We start from the raw sequence: 20,927 nt of genomic DNA on the forward strand, positions 1-20,927 counted from the left end.
ACTCCACAGGTGCTGAATGTTTGGCTGTTTGCCTGTTACTGGTGACGTCAGGAGATATGATTGGCAGTGTCCGCATTCTGGGTCCGCCCGTCTGTTAGCTGATTGGCTGTTCGTGTGTTTCTGCTGGCAAGAAGGAACTGAAGACAGCTCCGCTTCGACAGAAACTTGTTTGTATTTCATCCTCTATGGTTTATTATATTGGAGAAGTATTATTGTCAAATAGTAAAAAAAAAAAAAAAAAAAAACGACAGTGAATTTGTTATCCAAAGTTGATTATTTTTATTAGTTAAACAAATTAATGTGCAAAGGAAACAATGATTATTTTTTTGAATTTCAACCAAATAAATTCTAACTTAATTTATTAGTTTTTTATTGCTCATATGCTTTTGTTCATGTACTCTTATCATGCACCAAACAACACTATACATAATTAATAAGTATTTCTAACTTGTACAAATACATTGCAGTTCATAAAAATAATACCAATAAAAAAATTGCTTCAGTATTGAATATTACCCGGAACCGTGATACTTTGTTTGGTATCGTGACAACTCTAGTTCTAACTTATCCTGAGTTACCATGACTACCTGTCAAAATTCAGCTGTTCAGCAAAGCTGCATTTAAGGCAATTTTATGAAATAATTAATGAACAGTATCATTGCAGTTGAAACAAATCTGACGTTGCACACCCTTGAATCAAGCAGCAGCCATGTTGAAAGTCTCAGGTCAGACCGTCTGCTTATTCAGCTTTAAACTCTGAATATCTCATTCAGTTTAAAGCTTAATTGTATGAACTTTGGACAGGAATTTTATTTTATTGTCCTCTTCATAATTCCACAATCACTTGTATTGTAAAATGTATAGAACAGTAGATATAAAATGTAGCAACACTCTTTGAGTTACACTACTTTAAGTTCTCAGTGTAGTTTTTTCTTCCTTTCATTTTTTATTTAAATTGTTTGTTTTGTCCATGAATATTTTTATTTTTTTAAACAACGGCTGTGTGTATTGCTAAAATAAGTGTGATAGGTGTAACTTTATTTTGATTAGACTATTTTAAGTTCTCTTTGGGGATGTTTTTTCATTCGTTATTTATGTTCTCAATGTGTTATTCATAAATATTTTTATTTCGTGAAAGAACGAGTATTGCTAAAAATGCATATGATTGGTGTAAGTTTATTTTGATCACACTATTTTAAGTTCTCTGAGAGCATATTTCTCCAGTATTAGCTTCCCTTCATTGGCTTCCTGTAAAATCTAGAATAGAGTTTAAAATCCTCCTGTTAACATACAAATCTCTACATGATCAACCTCCTGTATATCTTAAAGACCTGTTAGTGACCTATCATCTGGGCAGATCACTCAGTTTGCTGGTCTACTGGAAGTTCCTAAAGTGTCCAGAAGTAGAATTGGAGGAAAAGCGTTCAGCTACCAGGCTCCTCACCTTTAGAACCAGCTCCCATTCTTAGTACGAGAAGCTGCTACTCTCTCCACCTTTAAAGCTAAACTCAAAACCTACTTATTTACGTATAGTGTATGATAGAAAATACCTAAAGTGGACATGGTCTCGTCTGTAAACTGACCATTACACTTAACGGTCAGTTATTGTGACCCTTACAGACGAGGTAAACACCTCAGACCATTACGTGCAAGTAACACTGAGCCTTCAAGGAATTTACAAATATACAAAACACTGCAATGTAAAGGCCTTAAAGGTGCAGTCCGCAACTCTCAGATCCCTCTCTCCCCCTCCCTCTCAGCTGCTCTCTTGCCCTGCTGCGCGCACATGAACACATGCACCACAGAGTTTCAGTGTAACAATTACAAATCAAACATAATGTAAATCAAGCAGCAGTAACTACCTTTCAAGCAGAAAAGTTGCTAATTTTATCTTCTACTCCTCCAGACCATACACTGTAAAAAAGCTGACGCTACAGCTCAGCTCTGGGAAAGGGGCGGGGCCTGTGAGAAACAGCTGTCAGACAGTCCATCAAACACAATCCTGGCTCTGATTGGTTCTTTTTGCTCGGTTGCGTTGCATTCTGGCAATCTGCCAAAGGCTGCAGGAGCAGCAGGAGGGCTCAATGAGTCTGTTTTTTCACACAAACTACTAGTTTTTTATAAAGCTGTCCTTACATAGTGACAGCTTTAGCAAATATGACAAAAAGTCACTTTTATAAGAGTTGCAGACTGCACCTTTAAACAAAAGCTTTCAAAACTTTTATGTTTGAGAAATGAGAATCAATAAGAAGACTGGTAAATTCATTCTTTATTTGTGAAGCAAAGTCTCCAACTTTGACAGTCAAATTGTTTTTCATCAACAAAGATTTGTTACACATTTGTTATTCTTCATTGGAATTTATTTTTTATATTGTATTGTGAGGCCTATATTGTATTTCCTATCATATCGTGAGTTGACTATTTTGTTACACCCCTACTATCTGAACTTGTCTGAAAATGTGTACAGTGGGATATAACATTTTGTCCAGTTTAATGTTCTTAAGCTCTTCTTAGGAGATCTAAGGGACATTAGTGGTAACACTGGACTTACTGGTGCAGATGGAAATGAGCCTACTTACCATGACTAATACACTACACCAGTGGTTCTCAAGTTTTTTTCTTCTTCTGGCATCACCCTGTGATTTATTCATTTGTTCATTTTAAATTATGGCAGACTTAGTCCTATATACAGGGCCACATAATGACATAACCCATGTGTCAAATACCAACAAAATATTTAAATTTTTGTATTGCAAAGCAGGGTTGAGGTCAATTATAATTGTAATTGCGTATGTTACGTTTTTCTCTATCGCCGGTCTCCCTTCTTCCCCTTTCTGAGTGGCTGCAGCACACCTGATTGCTGTTGGCAATCAGGGTGAGGGAGCTTATTTAGGATGGCAGGAGAGAGGAACACACGCACGCACGCACGCACGCACACACACACACGCACGCACACACACACACACGCACACACGCACGCACACACGCACGCACACACGCACGCACACACGCACGCACACACGCACGCACGCACGCACGCACGCACACACACACACACACACACACACACACACACACACACACACACACACACACACACACACACACACACACACACACACACACACACACAGAGACAGAGACAGAGACAGACAGAGTGAGGTTTGTTTGTTGTTTGCTTAGTTGTTGTCTTGTTGGTTGTTTTGTTGAGTGGTTTGAAACCTCTTTCTATTTAAGTAGCAATCATTTATCTCATGCATGTTTAGATTGCTGGGCTTTGTTATTTTAGTTTGGCTATAGTCGCCGGTAGTCCTGTTTTCTGGGTTTTCTTTCTTGGTTTAATAGTTAGTTTCAGCTGAGGTGGCTTAGCCAGGGTGGGGCCTGGTCCGATGGCCCATGGAGCAGTTAGCCAGGTTCTTCACCCCTCTTTTCCTTATTTTGGCCGGCGCCTGTAGCGTTTTTGGTTTGTTGATTTATGTTTTGATTCAATAATGTTTTCTTTACAATAAAACTTGCAAACTCGAACCCTTTTGTCTGTGTCCTTTTGTATATGTTAGTGGTCTCCCTTCATCAAGCCACTTTTTCTTGAGGAGACTGTAACAGCGTAATTGATAATTATTACAATTATGGCATGAAAAAAATCTGTTGCTGCTGTAATCATAATCAAATTGTAATTGTGTTCATATAATTAACTTTGTAATTAAAGTTTCCATGAAAATTCTATAAAAAATGTCAATTATAATTTAACACAAAACTGGGGAAGCACGTTACAGTTCTATGTACAGTTCTACAAAAATGTAGTTAACAATTATTAAAATGTGTATCTAGCGTTCCCACATTTTACCAATTTAAAATAGTATAAATCTAGGGGTATACTGACAAAAAACTCAAGATTTCCTCACCAAAAATATTAAAACCTTTATTTTCATTGATAAGGAAGCCTAACAAGTTAACCATTAGTGATGCTAACAGAAAGCTAACACAACAGTTAGGTTAACTTTTATAGGATTATTTATTTCAGGCTCAGTAAATGTGATTAAATGTAATTGAAATGCAGTAATTGAGAACGTAATTGCAATTGACTTTTTGAGGATAAAAAATAATTGTGATCAAATTGTATTTGGAAAAAATGCTGGTCATTGTAGTTGTAATTGAATTGTAATTGTAACTGACAAATGTAATTGACCCCAACCCTGTTGTGAGGCTGGGCTCGTGTCGCGGCTGAAGGAGCAGCAGCCGCTGCCGCCGGAGGCCCGGCGCTCGGTCCTCCTCACCGCGTCGGTGGAGCCCCCCCCCCATTCCCTGGCATTGTTGTCGGCCCACTTCGCCGGGGAACAGCATGGCGGACGGGGGGAATCCTAATAATCTTTAGGATTAATCGTACTTCCTTGTGGAGGTGATTTGTTCATGTTCATGTTGTCCTCCACACAGAGCTGACGTGTTTGTAAGAACGCAGATGTTATTTGCAGAACTTCAGTGAAAGTCACCATCATGTCATGTTGTAGACCTTATCAACTCCTTCCTGACTCATCTGGGTTGGATTTCATTGAACCTGAGGATGAAAACCCAGACAAGGATCTCCTCAGGGTTGTTGGTTTCATTAGGTTTCTTCCTAAAATAAAACAAATGAAGCACGTGTAGCTGTGACATGTATCCATGCAAAACAACAGAGTTGGTGATTAGATTTTTATAGAGTAATTTATATTGGGTAAAATATAACAATGATATAAGGTCATACACAACTAGACTCAGGGGTGAGGTTTTACCGGCCAAAATATTATTTTACCGACCCACAAACTTTTTTATAACCACAACTTTAATCATTCATTGCTGTTAAAAAAACTTTGCACTACATGTAGTGTTAACCTTTGATGATGACAATTACATTTTTTGTTATTATTATTTTTCATGGAGAAATACATTTAACATCTTACACAGAAATTGGGTCTCAAAATCAAGGAATTTAGAAGTGAAGTTCCTGTAGGGACTCAAATATGTCATTTATTGCTTGGATGAAGATGTCATTTAGTGCAAACTAGGGCACAATCATGCAGGTATGTCACTGATCCACCCACCGTCGTACTCCTGTAGCAGCTCTACGGCTGTGAACAGCACCGCTCTGTCCTGAGGGTCTCTGATGTTTAGCTCATCCAGGTCCTCCTCCTCCAGCAGCTTGAACGTGTCTAAGTCCTCGTAGCCATTGAAGAGGAAGGTGGGAAGATGTTCCTGCACTAAACATTATCATTTCACAGCCATGTTTTCAAATAACTGAAAATCTTTTACTTTAATGTTCTTTTTAAAAACTAGAGTTGGAACTTCCAGAATATTTAGTACCTGTTAAATTATGGTCCCAATAAAGTCTCGACTGAAGCATGTCCACGACCACAAATATGAATATTATTAAAACAGCCACATTGCCTGATGACAAATAGGAAGGAGTAATTAATGTATGTACAGTCAGAATTCCAGTGAAATGTCTTTACTGTATACATATTTTTTCTATATACAAACCTTTGTCACATATAGAAAAAAAGTGTAGATAAACTACGTCAACTAATAAAGAATGACTTGATACAGAGCGTTGGCATTAGATGCCAAATACATTTTATTTCTCTTATTTTGCTACATTCCTTGACATTTTTGACATTTCATGTTTTATACTTTATAATTTTTTGTAATTCAAATGTAGTTTTTGTTGCTACGTATTTTATTTTCGTCTTAACAAATAAAGTCGTATTGGACTGGATTGGAAAGACATTGCAGGAGTAGTTTGAGGGAGTTTGTTGTGTCTCTGCAACATCTCCTGATTGGCTGCAGGGTTACTTATGTTTATAATGGCCTCTAGGTTCCTAGGTTCTCAAGTGGGGAACGCAAATTGTCATAGGGGGTATGTGAATAAAAAAAAAAAAAAAATGGAAACTAGAATATAAATCGACCAGCAGTCAGGAGCCTCCATGCTTTGCCACAAATTACACATTAGCTGATGTAAGACAACCCATGGTTACAGAATATTATTATTATTAAATTTATTATTATATATTATATATTATTATTATTATTATTATTATTATTATTATTATATATTATTCAGAGACACATTTCACTGTAGGGCTACATTGTTTATTACATCAGTGGTTCCCAACTTTTTTGGGTTGTGACCCCATTTTAATCTCCAGAGACTTTTTTCTTTCTTTCTAGAATTAGCTTTTGATAATGTTTGTTTGTTTTTTATTCTGCAATTTATTTTGAACTAGATTTATATTTGAGAAAGTGAAAGTATAGAATACAGTTTAAGATTGTTGTGTGATGTTAAAATTTGAAAAATAATAATTAAAACATTTTTAAAAATACATTGATATTTAGCTTTGTTTTTTTTATTATTACAAACTATTGGACTTTTCAGGGGACCCCATTTGAATTCCAGGCGACCCCACATGGGGTCCTGACCCCAAGGTTGGAAAAAAACTGCATTTCATTATTATAATTTTTAAGTGTGCAGAAGTAGGGGCTACATGGCTTAAGATTACATGTCTGAAGGGGTACGGGACTGTGAAAAGTTTGAGAACCACTGTTGTACATGATTTGTTTAATTATTAATAAATTGCATCACACAATCAGGAGAAGGAAACCTACTAATCAACTATGGCCAAGTGGAGTCTGTGCCCGAAGCACTGCAGCCTCATCCAGCCATTGAGTTCAGCTGCCAGCTTCATATTTGAGGCATTGTCTGTTGTGATACAGACGAGTTTCTCTTCTTTCAAGTCCCATGCAGCCATCGCTTGCCTCAGGCCATCGGCTATATTTTGCCCTGTGTGGTCTTTATCAAATACTAACTACATCATTTACTACTGTCGTCTGTATTTATCTTTGTGAGTTTGAATCCTGCAAAGTTAATCAGATTTAAGATGGAGCTCATTGGTGACTAGAGCTCCTGAGGGCACCTCACATGGTCCATGCGGGCTACCTGGTGCCTGTGGGCACTGTGTTGGTGACCCCTGCCCAAACCCTATCCCTACGGAACCCCAACTGTAATCCCTAATTTTACCTAATCCCACTAGATCCCTCCACCTAACCCAGGGGTCTGCAATCTGCGGCTCTGGAGCCTCATGTGGCTCTTTGAGTCCTTTGCCATGGCTCCATATAGCTTTAAAAAAATACTGAAATAAAGAGTTATTTTCTTACAGAGGCTATTAATGATTAATGACAAATAAAATCATGATATAACAATTTGTTAACTTAAAAATAAATCACGTTGTGCACATTCCTACTTCATCTCCTGCAACATCTACAGACCATTGACTTTCCTGCACCTGTGGTTAACCTTAAGTTTTAAATCCCTGGTAAAATAACTAAACCAACAAAAACACTATTCTGGAAGAAAACAGAGATTTTAATTGTGTGGGAACAGATTCTTTTAACTACCAATGTACCGGTTAAATATGCATGCTTTATGTGTGGCAAGAAATTAGCAATTAGCATGTGTTGACCACATGATCATGCATTAATACATTAAATACATTAACATAAAAAATATTATTTATATAAATTGTGTTCATGTAAACTGAAATGCGTAAGAATTTGAAGATGCAAGACACTTTCATTTTATTTTATTTTAAACTGTTTTTAAGCTGTCATTTACTTGATCAAATGAAATTAAATCAAACATTATTCTATATAATTTTAACTGTATAGAATTTAATAAACTGTATTGTATACATTGAGGCGGTATTTTTCCAGCTCCAGGAGGACTTTATTCGGGGTGAGATGAGGTTAAATGGCTCCTTTGAGAGTAAAGGTTGCAGACCCCTGACCTAACCAAACAAATTTGGATGAATTATGGCCAGGGACGCAGAATGTCTCCACGTCAAATAGCACGTACCACGTTCCCGAGAATTCAGTAAAATGACTCGGTTCCTCTGAGTAAAAAAAGGTCTTCGATAGGTTCTTGACATTCGCTCATAGAATATCCATTTGAAATTACAGCCCAATTCAACGAGGAGTAGTCATTCCAAAATTGGGGCCCCCTGGCACCCTCGAGGCACATATGGAGTAATGGGCACCATTCATATATTGGTATGTGTTAATAATTCTGCACTACCAATTGTCACAAACAAATGACAAATCGACTTTCATTCTTTTTCTTCCTTTGGGGCCCCCCTGGGTCCCTAATCAAAAACAAAAGCAAAATTTGAAGGTCAAGAAGACAGAGTCGTAGTGTCCAAGTGCAATAATAAAATGTGATCAATCTTGAACTAATATGAAATATATACAGGACCAGTAACAACGACACTGATCTGATACCAATACATTTCAATAATTATTGTGAATGAACCATCAAAATTCTAAATCTCATTAAATTCTCAGAATTTTTTGTGCTCTTGCATTTAAAACAATACAAAACCACAATACAAAATCCAATGCATTATTATTATTATTATTATTTTTATCATATTTAGTTAGAATCTAGGACAGCATTTGAACAACTTCTACATAGATACTGTAAATACAAAATCGAAATAAGCAAAAAAAGCAAAACGTTACAATGCATTTTATTATCACACAAGTAGAAAACATTCTGCAATAATAAGATCCCATCTTTGTTGAACATTTAATTACAGTAAAAAACACACCCTGCTCTTAAATTATTCAGATACACAAACAACATGTTTCTGTTTTATGACACAAATGTAATCACTGATTCAAACATTTCATTACAAAGCCCCAACATGGTGAAATAAATACGCCATTTAACCCAACACAATGACAGTGGTTTATCCAAGTAGTTCAAGTCAAAAAGGTGTTTTTATAGCTTTTTTTTTTGTTTTTTTGTAAATTGTGTTTTTAATAAAACACCAAGTATTTTAGTGATAAATTGAATGATTTTAAAGAATTCTGTTTAACACAGGTAATGAATCATCTTTCTAACCTTTTTTTTTTGTTTTGCCTTAATGTGTATATTTTAAATTTGGACAGTACAGGATGATTTATTTTGATTTTAAAACAATGTTTTTGTCTTTTTTTTTTTTTTTAAAAAAAAGCACCAAATATTAAATAAAACATCAAGAAAAACAGACCTGCATTTAAAAAAGGTGTACTAATGTAAGCAAATTAAGGATTTATTTAGTCACTTTATTAATTAATTCAATGGGTTAAAATACAAGTAACCAATGTTGACTGGTTTCAGTTATGTAAACCGTTGCTTTTTATTCAGTCATATTAGACAGAAATCTTCTGAAAGCAAAAAATTGTTCATGGTAATCGATGCAAAAATGAAGTTAGTTGTAAACATACAAATAATTAATCTAAATTATTTAGAATTAAATAATCTATTTAATTCTAATCTAAATGGATTTCATTAATGTCAAATTAAAAAGTTACTATTGAATAGAACTGTAATCTCATTAGCATATTAAATTAATTTAGACTTCAGTACTAAGAGAGTACGTACTCGTTAGTAATCAAATTCATTAATCAAACATTAGGAGAGATCTCTGATCGTGTTGTTGAGTTCACAGTAGTGTGGGACCCTTGGTGGTGTAGTTCATGGTGGGAAAATGTCTGCTGTCTAAGTCCCAGTGGCCGAGCTGCTGGTGTGAGGCTGGGGGGAGGCCTGGGTTCCAGTGGTTGACGTAGCTGGCCATGAGCAGAGTCAGCTCCAGTATCTGACAGGAGAGCAAAGTCCAACAGCGTTAGCATTACACATGTATGTCAGTGGGGAGCATGACGCGCCCAAATCAGAATTTAATATGAAACGAGTAGAGCTGCCAGCTTTGGTCGTTTAGTTAACTAATTTGTCAATTTTTTAATTGGTCGACCAGCAATACTATCAGTTTCGATGCTGTTAAAAAAAAATAAATAAATGCAATGCACTTATATGGGTGATTAGGATTAAATATCAAATATAATTTATTTAATGCCTAAACATGATTATATGTGCAGCAACAGCTGTTTAAGTGTGTGCTGTGCTGCAAAAAAAAAGAAAAGAAAGTGTTACGCTTCAGCTGTCAGTGCAGAGAAACTGTCCTCAGAGCAGATCAGAGAGGGAACGAATTAAGACAGGCTTAAAACAAGCTCAAAATATTGAATCACTCATTTTTTTCTGTACAAGAACATAGATTATCCTTATATTAACAAAGAGTAGTGTAGGAAAAACAACAAAAACATATCGTTCGGTTACGTTGTAATCTTGGTTCTCTGAGTGAAGAGACTATCTCTCCACACAGTTACATATTCCATATGTACGGGGACTGATCCCAATGGGACAGTTGACGTGGATATTTCTTTAAGATACACCACTACGTGGCCCATGCACAGGCTTAAAAGCCCCAGGTGTGCATGCAATCACCGATTCACCTTGATTGGAACGTTTCCGAGCGGCCTTGCACTGGAGAGATGGTCTCTTCACTCAGAGAATCAAGGTCACAACGTAACCGAACGTTCTCTATCACTTTTGACAGTAACTAGTACTGTAACGCAATATTTTTCTAAAGAAATAACGCCGTTACGGTTACAATATGGTGCGTTTGTCTGTTACTTTGCTAGCTGCAGTGTACTTCCTGTTTACAGTAGCACTACATATTTTTGCGTGATGCCGTGCCAAACAGGACGAGCTTCTCAGAGTGGAAATTCGCGCATTATTTTTGTCTCCAAAAGATGCATCAGTGAAGCTAAGCTAACGCTGCGGCTGGATTTTGACGGACTGTGACTGTTATCCAGGGACAGGTCAGCCAAACTATTGCACGGTATGCTGTTGTAAATAAGAAGCCTGCCGCTGCTGCTGAGTCACTGCTAACAGCAGCTCATTAGCCTGATATGTTTAGCATTGTGTAGCTGAGAAAAATGCTGTGAATTAGTTTTTCCACATTTATTTTTATAAGCATTTTTAACAGCAGAATGTGCTCCTGGAATATGCACAGCTTACTTTGCATTACTGTGCTAAGGCTGAAAAATTACTGTTTTCATTTTGGAGCAGCTGTTTTGTGCTTTATATGCACATAATTTATGGTTGTTTTATAGCAGTTGATCATCAGTGGATTATTATATTATTACAGCACTGATATGAAGCTGTATGGACACAAATGACCCAAAATAATTAATACATTCTTTAACTCTAAGTAACTCAAAAGTTACTTTTTCCAGTAACGCATTACTTTTTGGTGTAGTAATCAAAATAGTAACTGAGTTACTTTGTGAATGAAGTAACTAGTAACGGTAACTAGTTACTTTTTTTCAGTAACCAGCACAACACTGCTCTCCACACAGTTACATATTCCATATGTACGGGGACCCTGTAAGACACACCACGAGGAGGCTCCCCGCCACAAGGCCCACGAGGTTGCCACGCCTCTCGTGGAGTGCGCCCTTACTCCTCTGGGAGCCGGAGCACCGGACTCTGTGTATGCCCACACATGCCTAGGAACTGGGTGGTCTGTGCGGGCTGTAATTTGCACTTTTTGTCGTTGATACGCAGTCCCAGACTCGTGATGTGGGCCAACAACCCCCGATAGATGGTGGTACACATAACGACACTGCTCCTCCGTCCGAGAGCATATTAGCCAGTCATCGATGTAGTTCATTACCCTGAGACCCTGACCTCGCAGAGGCCCTAAAACTGCATCCATACATCCGGTGAAGGTGTGGGGGTCCAGAGAAATTCCAAAAGAGGGGACACAGAACTCAAAGGTTCTGCCTTCGAAGGCGAACCTGAGGAATCGTCTGTCCCCTTCCCAGATCGGTACTTGAAAATAGGCATCCTTGAGGTCGACGGTTGCAAACCAGTCGCATACCAGGATAGCCTGCTTCACCCTCGGTATGGTTAGCATCTTGCATTTCAGAGGCCGAAGGAACCTGTTCAGTCCCCTGAGGTCTGGGGTGGCCTCTGGCCACCACCGCCACATCTACTCCTCTTATACTTACCTCGCCTGGCCACATCTAGCCGGCCCCTCAGATCCCCTTGACTCCAGTCAGGCTAAGGCTGCGGTGGCTGGGGACGTCGCCAGTCTTGGCTCCGCCTTAAGGAACCTGCTACCTCCCAAGCACAGCGACAAGCTTCCTGTGATTGCTGAAGCATGGTAGCCGCATCTGGTCCAAACATTGCTGATGGCTCTACGGGCAGCTTGAGTAGACGAGCTCTATCCTCTGGCTCGTAGCGTGGACTGCGACAACCATAGGTGGCGTCTGACAGTCCAGAGGCCCGACATGGCTTTTCCCGCTGCCTCAGCCTGCTCCCTCATTAGCTTAGAGAGAAGTGAAGAGACCTGCTGCAGCTCCATCGGCAGGTCATCACTGGACCCCTCCCCCAGCTGTTGGGTCAGATAGTGTTGGTACAGGGATAATGTGGCCCCTGTACTGGGTCTGGATCGCCATAACATCATGCATTTTGGTGAGCAGGGTGTCCATCGTTCTGCAGTTTTTACTGGGGCAGCCGCTTTTCCCAAGCACTGACTTAGATGGTGACACCAAAGCCGCTAAGGCCTGGTCCACCGAAGGTAAAGGCCCACAGCCTATCTTCTCCCTGTTGTGAACCGCCATTAGGCGTTTACAGAGCCCAGACCTGATGGTGACTGGAACTGTTTTCGGAGCACCTCCTCAAAGTCCGAGAGGAGAGGCACCAGGAAGCGTGTGGATCAGCCCCCTGCCTCATCATCGAAACGGGAGGGGCCAGGCCCCTGATTGGATGGCAGCTCTACATTCAATACTCCTCACGTTCTGCTATGACTGTCTCCCCTTCCGGGGGGGAAGACATAACTATCTGAGAGCTCCAGGCCCATAATATCAACCTCTCCATCTGACTCCGAGTCAGATTGACAGACCCCATCAGCCCCCACTGATAACATGGTGAAGGATCCAGGAGCGGGAGGTTTACTAATTGAGGCTTGTTGCCTGTGAAATTGCTCATGCCCAACTGACTTAGTCCCAATAGTGGAGATTGAGGGGCCACATATGCCAGCTGGACTCTGTGCTGCTGGAGCCACAGTCCTAGAGCGCTTGGCCTACTGCAGCCCATGAGCAGGTACAGGTGGCTGTGTCCTAAACACATGGCAGCGGGCCTCCCTTAGTCTCGTTGACAAACAAAAACAACTCATGCAAGATGATGGATCGTCCCTTGCCATAAGTGCATGATTACTCCCTAAGCACATAACACAGTAATCATGGCCATCTTCTGCAGGCATTTTTGTATTGCAGCCCCTGCAGGGAGGTCCCTCCCCGCTTGCCATACTGACGCAACAACCAAACCAGGTTGTGTTCTTCCCACCCTGTGTTTGTAGCAGTGGCAGCTAACTGTTGCTGCGGTGGTTTGTGGACACAGCAGCGAGCCTCTATTCCCACCAATACAGTCGACTTCGACAGAGGAAAATGTGTTTCAGTGCTTGCTGCACACACACGACCAGGAGGACACGCAGGTGCGGAAGCCGGACACCCAGCGATACACCCCGCGCTACTCCTCCATCAACGGGCGGAGGGGGATGCCACGCCATATCCGCCGACCAGGTCAGCTTCAGTGGTGGACTATACCTGGGCGCGTTAGCAGAGCGGATCGTGCAATACGCCTTACAGTACCCCTCCATTTTTTTCTTTTTTTTCCAAAGAATAAAAGGCAGACAGCAATCCCGAGAGGGGCCCGGAGATCGACTCTCTACTCACACGAATGGTAAGTGGATCCACGCTATTCTCCCTTCACACGTCTTGCTCTCACGTCTCCTACTACATCGGTGATTGCATGCACACCTGGGGTTTTTAAGCCCACGCATGGGCCACGTAGTGATGTGTCTTAAACAAATATCCATGTCAACTGTCCCAGTGGGATCAGTCCCCGTACATATGGAATATGTAACTATGTGGAGATACGATAGAGAACAACAAATAAACTTTACTCAAATGTTTTGAAAAAAGTATTATTAAAGACTAGAAACACTAAGTAAGTAAAGCAAAAAAGAACTGTCACTAAACTAGATTAAGATTTACAATGAAGTATAAGGATGAATAAATCTATTGTGACTGGAGCGTTACAGCATGTGTCCTCGAACAGTGGTTCTCAATCTTTTTTGTCCCATGTACCCCTTTGCATTTCTGTCAAATCATGTGTACCCCCTCATCATATCATAAGTACAGTCTCCATAATTTCATATGCTTTTTTATATATGAAACAGTGAGCTCTCATAAACCCCTAAATGTGGGCTTCCTAAGGATTAATCTACAAATTCAAAACAATGTGTGCAAAGTGTAAAATATTTCAAAAGAATATATCATGCAACTTATGTGATTACTATAATAGAAAATAAATAGGTATCCTTTGTAAAATGTAGCTAATGATTGTCTGTGAGAAATGTGATGAAATGGCCTCTACAGCATAAAATAATCCTGTTTAAATAAATTACAAGAAAATATAGTAATTTATTGAGCAATATTACTGATAGTTTGTGGTGAATTTGCTCAAAAATAACCCAACAGCTTTTGATCATTTGTTATTATCTGTTTGAGTACCCCTGCAATGTGCTCATGTACCCCAGTTTGGAAACCACTGTCCTAGAACAAACCTACATGCAGGTCAAAGCTTCTCTATAGACATTACGCAGGATTCCTACCTTTGGTTTAGCCATTGCAAAGATCAGCTTCTCCACGTTCTTCTTTCCACATCCAGGTTCTTTCGGCTGACCCGTGACCACCATGAAATCATCCCGACAACCCCCGAAGGTGATCACAGACTGGTAGGAGTACGTGAGCAAAGTGTGCTGAGAACAAGAAGAATTTCCAGTGTGAAAACTACCATGACTAAACCTTTCAATTCTAACTGAGTTTCCTTTGGGGAACTGTTTAGTTTCATTTATTTTAGGGCTTTATTGTTTGTCGAAAAAAAGTGACATCACATCCAGTAAATGATTGCAATTTTACTATTCGTTTTCCCACAGTACTTATGCACCAGACCAAAGGTTAAAATGGATCGACAAGGGGGGGTGGGGCTAAACATTACAGAGCTCTGTGTTTTATTTGTTACCGTCACGTATGGTAAAGTAAAACCATAAACCATCCTTTGGGGTTCAGATGTTTGTGTTGTACAATACTGTATGTGACTATAACAATGTGTTAGTGCACAAACACAAGTGGACCCTCACCATTGTGTAGTCCAGTACACACAGTCCATCCTCATTGACTGCCAGCCACACTTGGCTGTGGTCGACAGGAGAGGGTTGGACAGGCTGTGGACAGAAGGAACAGCCTTAGAGACGCCATCATTACAACCAAGAAACAAACAAATAGTTTCTGATTATCTTGCATTTGTTTAGATTAAATCAGATTAAATAAAATCAGATTAGATTGGATTTTATTACATTAAATGTGGTTTTATTAGATTATGTTAGAAAATATTAGAATAGATTGAAGATTAGGTTATATATTAAATTAGACTAGAGCATATTTGATTAGAATAAGACACATTAGAATAGATCATATTACAATAGAATAGATTAGATCAAATCATATCATATTAGAAGAAATTAGTTTCATTATCGATTACATTAGATATTAAATTGGATTAAATCATATTAGATATGGTTTTGTTAGATTATAAGAATCATATTAAATTAGATGAGATAATATTATATTATACTATATTGGATAAAATGCTAATAGATTAGATTAGAATAGATGAGATCAATGCATAATAGATTAGATCATATTATAATAATTACCATCGATTGTATAGATCAATTTAGAGCATATTAGATACAGTTATATTAGATCATATTAATTTAGATGAGATCAGATGAGATTAGAAAAGATGAGATTAGAAAAGAGAAAAGGCAAGATGGCGCCGCGGATGGCTGCTGTGGTGTGTTGGTGCGCACATTTTTGTCTTGTTTTTGTCGTAAAATCCGCAACTGGCTGCTCTTATTCAAGAGAAGAGCTCTTGAACGAGTCTGACTACAGGTGGGAGACAGACCGACTGGTGTCCTGGTGCAGCCAGAACAACCTGGAGCTCAACACTTTAAAGACAGTGGAGATGATAGCATACTTCATCCACATGAACACACCCCAAGTCACCCACTGAACCCCCCCCCACCCGATCACCACCTCCATGATGACATTATCTGCTGCACTGTATATACAGGTAAAAGCCAGTGAATTAGAATATTTAGAAAAACTTGATTTATTTCAGTAATTGCATTCAAAAGGTGTAACTTGTACATTATATTTATTCATTGCACACAGACTGATGCATTCAAATGTTTATTTCATTTAATTTTGATGATTTGAAGTGGCAACAAATGAAAATCCAAAATTCCGTGTGTCACAAAATTAGAATATTACTTAAGGCTGATACAAAAAAGGGATTTTTAGAAATGTTGGCCAACTGAAAAGTATGAAAATGAAAAATATGAGCATGTACAATACTCAATACTTGGTTGGAGCTCCTTTTGCCTCAATTACTGCGTTAATGCGGCGTGGCATGGAGTCCATGAGTTTCTGGCACTGCTCGGGTGTTATGAGAGCCCAGGTTGCCCTGATAGTGGCCTTCAACTCCTCTGCGTTTTTGGGTCTGGCATTCTGCATCTTCCTTTTCACAATACCCCACAGATTTTCTATGGGGCTAAGGTCAGGGGAGTTGGCTGGCCAATTTAGAACAGAAATACCATGGTCCGTAAACCAGGCACGGGTAGATTTTGCGCTGTGTGCAGGCGCCAAGTCCTGTTGGAACTTGAAATCCCCATCTCCATAGAGCAGGTCAGCAGCAGGAAGCATGAAGTGCTCTAAAACTTGCTGGTATACGGCTGCGTTGACCCTGGATCTCAGGAAACAGAGTGGGCCGACACCAGCAGATGACATGGCACCCCAAACCATCACTGATGGTGGAAACTTTACACTAGACTTCAGGCAACGTGGATCCTGTGCCTCTCCTGTCCTCCTCCAGACTCTGGGACCTCGATTTCCAAAGGAAATGCAAAATTTGCTTTCGTCAGAAAACATGACTTTGGACCACTCAGCAGCAGTCCAGCTCTTTTTTTCCTTAGCCCAGGTGAGACGCTTTTCGCGCTGTTTCTTGGTCAACAGTGGCTTGACACGAGGTATGCGGCAGTTGAAACCCATGTCTTTCAAGCGTCTCTTGGTGGTGGATCTTGAAGCACTGACTCCAGCAGCTGTCCACTCCTTGTGAATCTCCCCCACATTCTTGAATGGGTTTTTTTTCACAATCCTGACCAGGGCGCGGTGATCCCTATTGCTTGTACACTTTTTCTGACCACAGTTGTTCCTTCCCTTTGCCTCTCCATTAATGTGTTTGGACACAGAGCTCTGAGAACAGCCAGCCTCTTCAGCAATAACTTTTTGTGTCTTTCCCTCCTTGTGCAATGTGTCGATGGTCGCCTTTTGGACAGCTGAGTATTGTACATGCTCATATTTTTCATTTTCATACTTTTCAGTTGGCCAACATTTCTAAAAATCCCTTTTTTGTATCAGCCTTAAGTAATATTCTAATTTTGTGACACACGGAATTTTGGATTTTCATTTGTTGCCACTTCAAATCATCAAAATTAAATGAAATAAACATTTGAATGCATCAGTCTGTGTGCAATGAATAAATATAATGTACAAGTTACACCTTTTGAATGCAATTACTGAAATAAATCAAGTTTTTCTAAATATTCTAATTCACTGGCTTTTACCTGTATATATATATATATATATATATTTATACTTTATTCTCTATCTATCCTTTATTTATCCCTCATCCTTTATATTTATCATTATTATTATTATTATTGTTGCTGGGTTGTTCTTTGTTTTTTTTCTTTATTTTTTATTTTTTTTTTTTGTTGTTTGTTTTGTGCACCAACTACCAAGACAAATTCCTAGTACTGTCCTTAAAACTGTACATGGCCATTAAAAACATTTCTGATTCTGATTAGATTATATCAGATTAGAGTGTGTTAGATTATATGCATTAGATTAGAATAAAATTATAATAGGTTAGATCATAACTAAAATATTAAATTACATTAGATTGATACAGTAGGTTATATTGGATTATATTTGGACATAATTAATTAGACTAGATCATATTAAATAACATGCATTAGATTAGAATGGATTAGATAAAATCATATAGATTTGATCATATTAGATATGGTTATATTACATTATATTGGAACATATTTAGATATTCTTAGATTAGATGGATTAGATCAGATTAGACATGGAATATCCTAAACCTTTCATTCCTACCTAAAACTCACTAGGTAAACTGATCCAAAAAGCAGATCAATGCATTTACTTATAAAATATTACATCTCATTAAAAAAAAAAACACTAAATAGTAAAAGTGAAAAACAAAAAGTGCTAATGATGCTCTACCTTAGCGTTGAACAGCTTGGCTCCAAACAGAGGCCATTTTCGAGCGACAGTCAGATATATCCTCACACATTCGGATGCAGTGCACCCACGTAGCACGGACCACTTAGTGGCCAGACGCTCCGTAAGGTCTCTGAAAGGAAACGAGGACCAGACTTTAGACATTCCTTTACTGTCCACGTGGGGAAACTTGTTTTGGACACACATACACAAATGACACCATAAAGGACAAGTGATTATCACTATAAATCAGGGATGCACCAAATATTCGGCCGAATATTGTAAAAAAAAAAAAGCCACAATCGGCCTTCGGTTTAGTGGGTTAAAAACAAGGCCGAATAGTAGCGTATGACGCAATCAAACAACGTGCAGTGATTGTGATTCGGAAAAGTGTGTGCACATTGCTGCAGCAGCAGCAACAGCTCCTTCTTTCCGCACACAAACACAGCCAGACTCTCTCCTTACTGCTCTCCGTTGTCCGTTAACGCGCATTTCACAAGCGATGTCGGGTCTCACTGCATAGGCTGGTGTAGCAATAGCATGGAGTGCTAACAGCTGATGTGTGTAAACAATGGGTCCGTGGCTCCAAGCAGTGACTCCCAACACGATCGGAAGCAAAAAAAGTAGTGCAGCAAAACCATTATAAAGTGATGTTTTCATCATACCTCCCCTTTAATGCACTTTAGCTTTTTTTGGAATTATTTGAAGGGATAATATAAATAAAAAACTTTGTTGTGCTTTTTTATGAAAAGCAAAGACTACTGGAATATCTAAAAAATGTCAGTATATTCAATAAACATTTACTTTCTTTAAAAAACATGTCTATAAATGTATTCTTGGCCAGGGGTTCTCATCTGGTCTCACCCTTGGACCCACATTTTTTCACGGTCATTAAATCCCGACCCACATTTTATTTTTTTTATTCAACCAACCAAATTTTGTTTTTCAACAATAGCTGCTTAAAACATACACATACACACACACACACACACATATATATAAACATAAATCCATATATTTTTCCTTGTAACATGTATTTTACAGCACGCTTGTCAAAAGAAGGTTCTTTTAAAATAAAACACAAGTCCAACATGAGAGACATTAAGTATTTGTTAATTTTTGACCAGCTGTCCACGACCCTCCTAGTACAGGTCTGTGACCCACTTTTGGGTCCCGACCATCCCTGTCAAGTTTTGGATTTGAAAATAAGTGAAATTTTCCCACCCGCCCAACCAAGCTGGTAGGTCGACCTTTATTAACATTGAAATGCTGAGAACATTCCTACTAGGGCTGGGCGATATGGACCAAAACTCATATCTCAATATTTTTTCTCAAAATGGTGATATATGACATAAATCTAGATAATTTTATTTCGAATTAAGTCTGCGAAGAAAGAGAATTCTGGGTTACATTTGCTGATCCAAAATGCTACACAGGCTCATTTACTAACAAACAGCTGCACAATATGTGCCACTTTTGGTTTTTTCTCCTGTAAGGGACAGCATGTGTGAGTGATATGTAATCTGTAATATGGCTTGTTATGGGGAAGCTCTGAGTTAGGACTCTGTTCTGAGAAGTAAAAGCAGTGACTCTTAAAACTAGTATTTTGATACAAAATAAGCTATTATATATAATAGAAAACTCGATACATCTTAAATCTCGATATATTGCCCAGCCCTATTTCCTAAATTATAAAACAGCCTAAATTAAAACATAAATGGATATATTAAGCTCGTGTTTATTTAATATACTTACAGGTCATATACAAGTATATTTACTGTTAATTTCACGTTGCTTGTCTTTAGGTTAGACATTAACATTTTATTTTCATTATATATTTTATTTTAATTTCTCATGCTCACTCATGTGGTTCTCTGGTATTCACTAATGACTTATTAGACACATTTATTACAGACTTTACATCCTTTAACACTTTATAAAGCAGTGTATATTTGTGAAGCTTGTGATTGGCTGATTTTTCATGGTGACTTACGTTGTTCCTTTCCCCGTGGTAGACGCTAAAATCTCAGTCATTAATCTAACAGAACGTGTAACTGTGTCCCATCCTGCTGCTCTTTAGGAAGATAAACTCTCTGTTCCAGTTTCCAAGGTATTTACACGAGTTCTTTGTTTTTTTCGCCAGAACGTCTTCATTCATTCATCTCTTTTCTGAGTTGTTTCCGGGTTTGTTGCCGCTGTCGGCACTAATATGAACTATATAAACTGAGCGCAGTCACTAGCCTCGTGAGAACCGCCACCTGAAATGGCTTGAGTGACAGTTCTCACGAGGCTAGTGACTGCGCTCAGTTTAGTAAGGCATCTTTTCATTATTATTACATTAAAACACGGAATATTTACGGGAAAATACTAATACGGGACGATGGCGGAAAAGAGGGACACTTGACAGGTATGGTCCCGACCCACCAGTTGAAAATCGCTGTTCTAGGCTATTTATGCACTATTAAAAAAAAATAGTGAAAAACAACAACCGCATTCGACATTCGGTATTCGGCCAAGTGTTTATATTTTATTCGGCTTCGGCCAAAAAATTTCATTTCGGTGCTATAAATCCTACCTGTAGT

At 38.8% G+C, this 20,927-nt stretch overlaps 1 protein-coding gene across 2 annotated transcripts in view; it reads right to left on the bottom strand.

The window, feature by feature from the left end:
• Positions 1 to 8,973: 8,973 nt before the first annotated feature.
• Positions 8,974 to 20,927, bottom strand: part of plekhh1 (pleckstrin homology domain containing, family H (with MyTH4 domain) member 1) — an 84,028-nt gene continuing 72,074 nt past the window's right edge. For both annotated transcript variants that reach the window (XM_028438641.1, XM_028438640.1), the window contains exons 27-30: positions 18,349 to 18,478; positions 15,114 to 15,197; positions 14,586 to 14,732; positions 8,974 to 9,662 (exon numbers count right to left, since the gene is read on the bottom strand). In XM_028438641.1, coding sequence (XP_028294442.1) covers positions 9,510 to 9,662; positions 14,586 to 14,732; positions 15,114 to 15,197; positions 18,349 to 18,478 — 514 coding nt within the window. In that variant the 3' untranslated portion in view covers positions 8,974 to 9,509. The remainder of the gene's footprint in view (positions 9,663 to 14,585; positions 14,733 to 15,113; positions 15,198 to 18,348; positions 18,479 to 20,927) is intronic.

Source organism: Gouania willdenowi, chromosome 22 (genome assembly GCF_900634775.1).
Source record: "Gouania willdenowi chromosome 22, fGouWil2.1, whole genome shotgun sequence".
NCBI classification, from domain to species: domain Eukaryota; kingdom Metazoa; phylum Chordata; class Actinopteri; order Blenniiformes; family Gobiesocidae; genus Gouania; species Gouania willdenowi.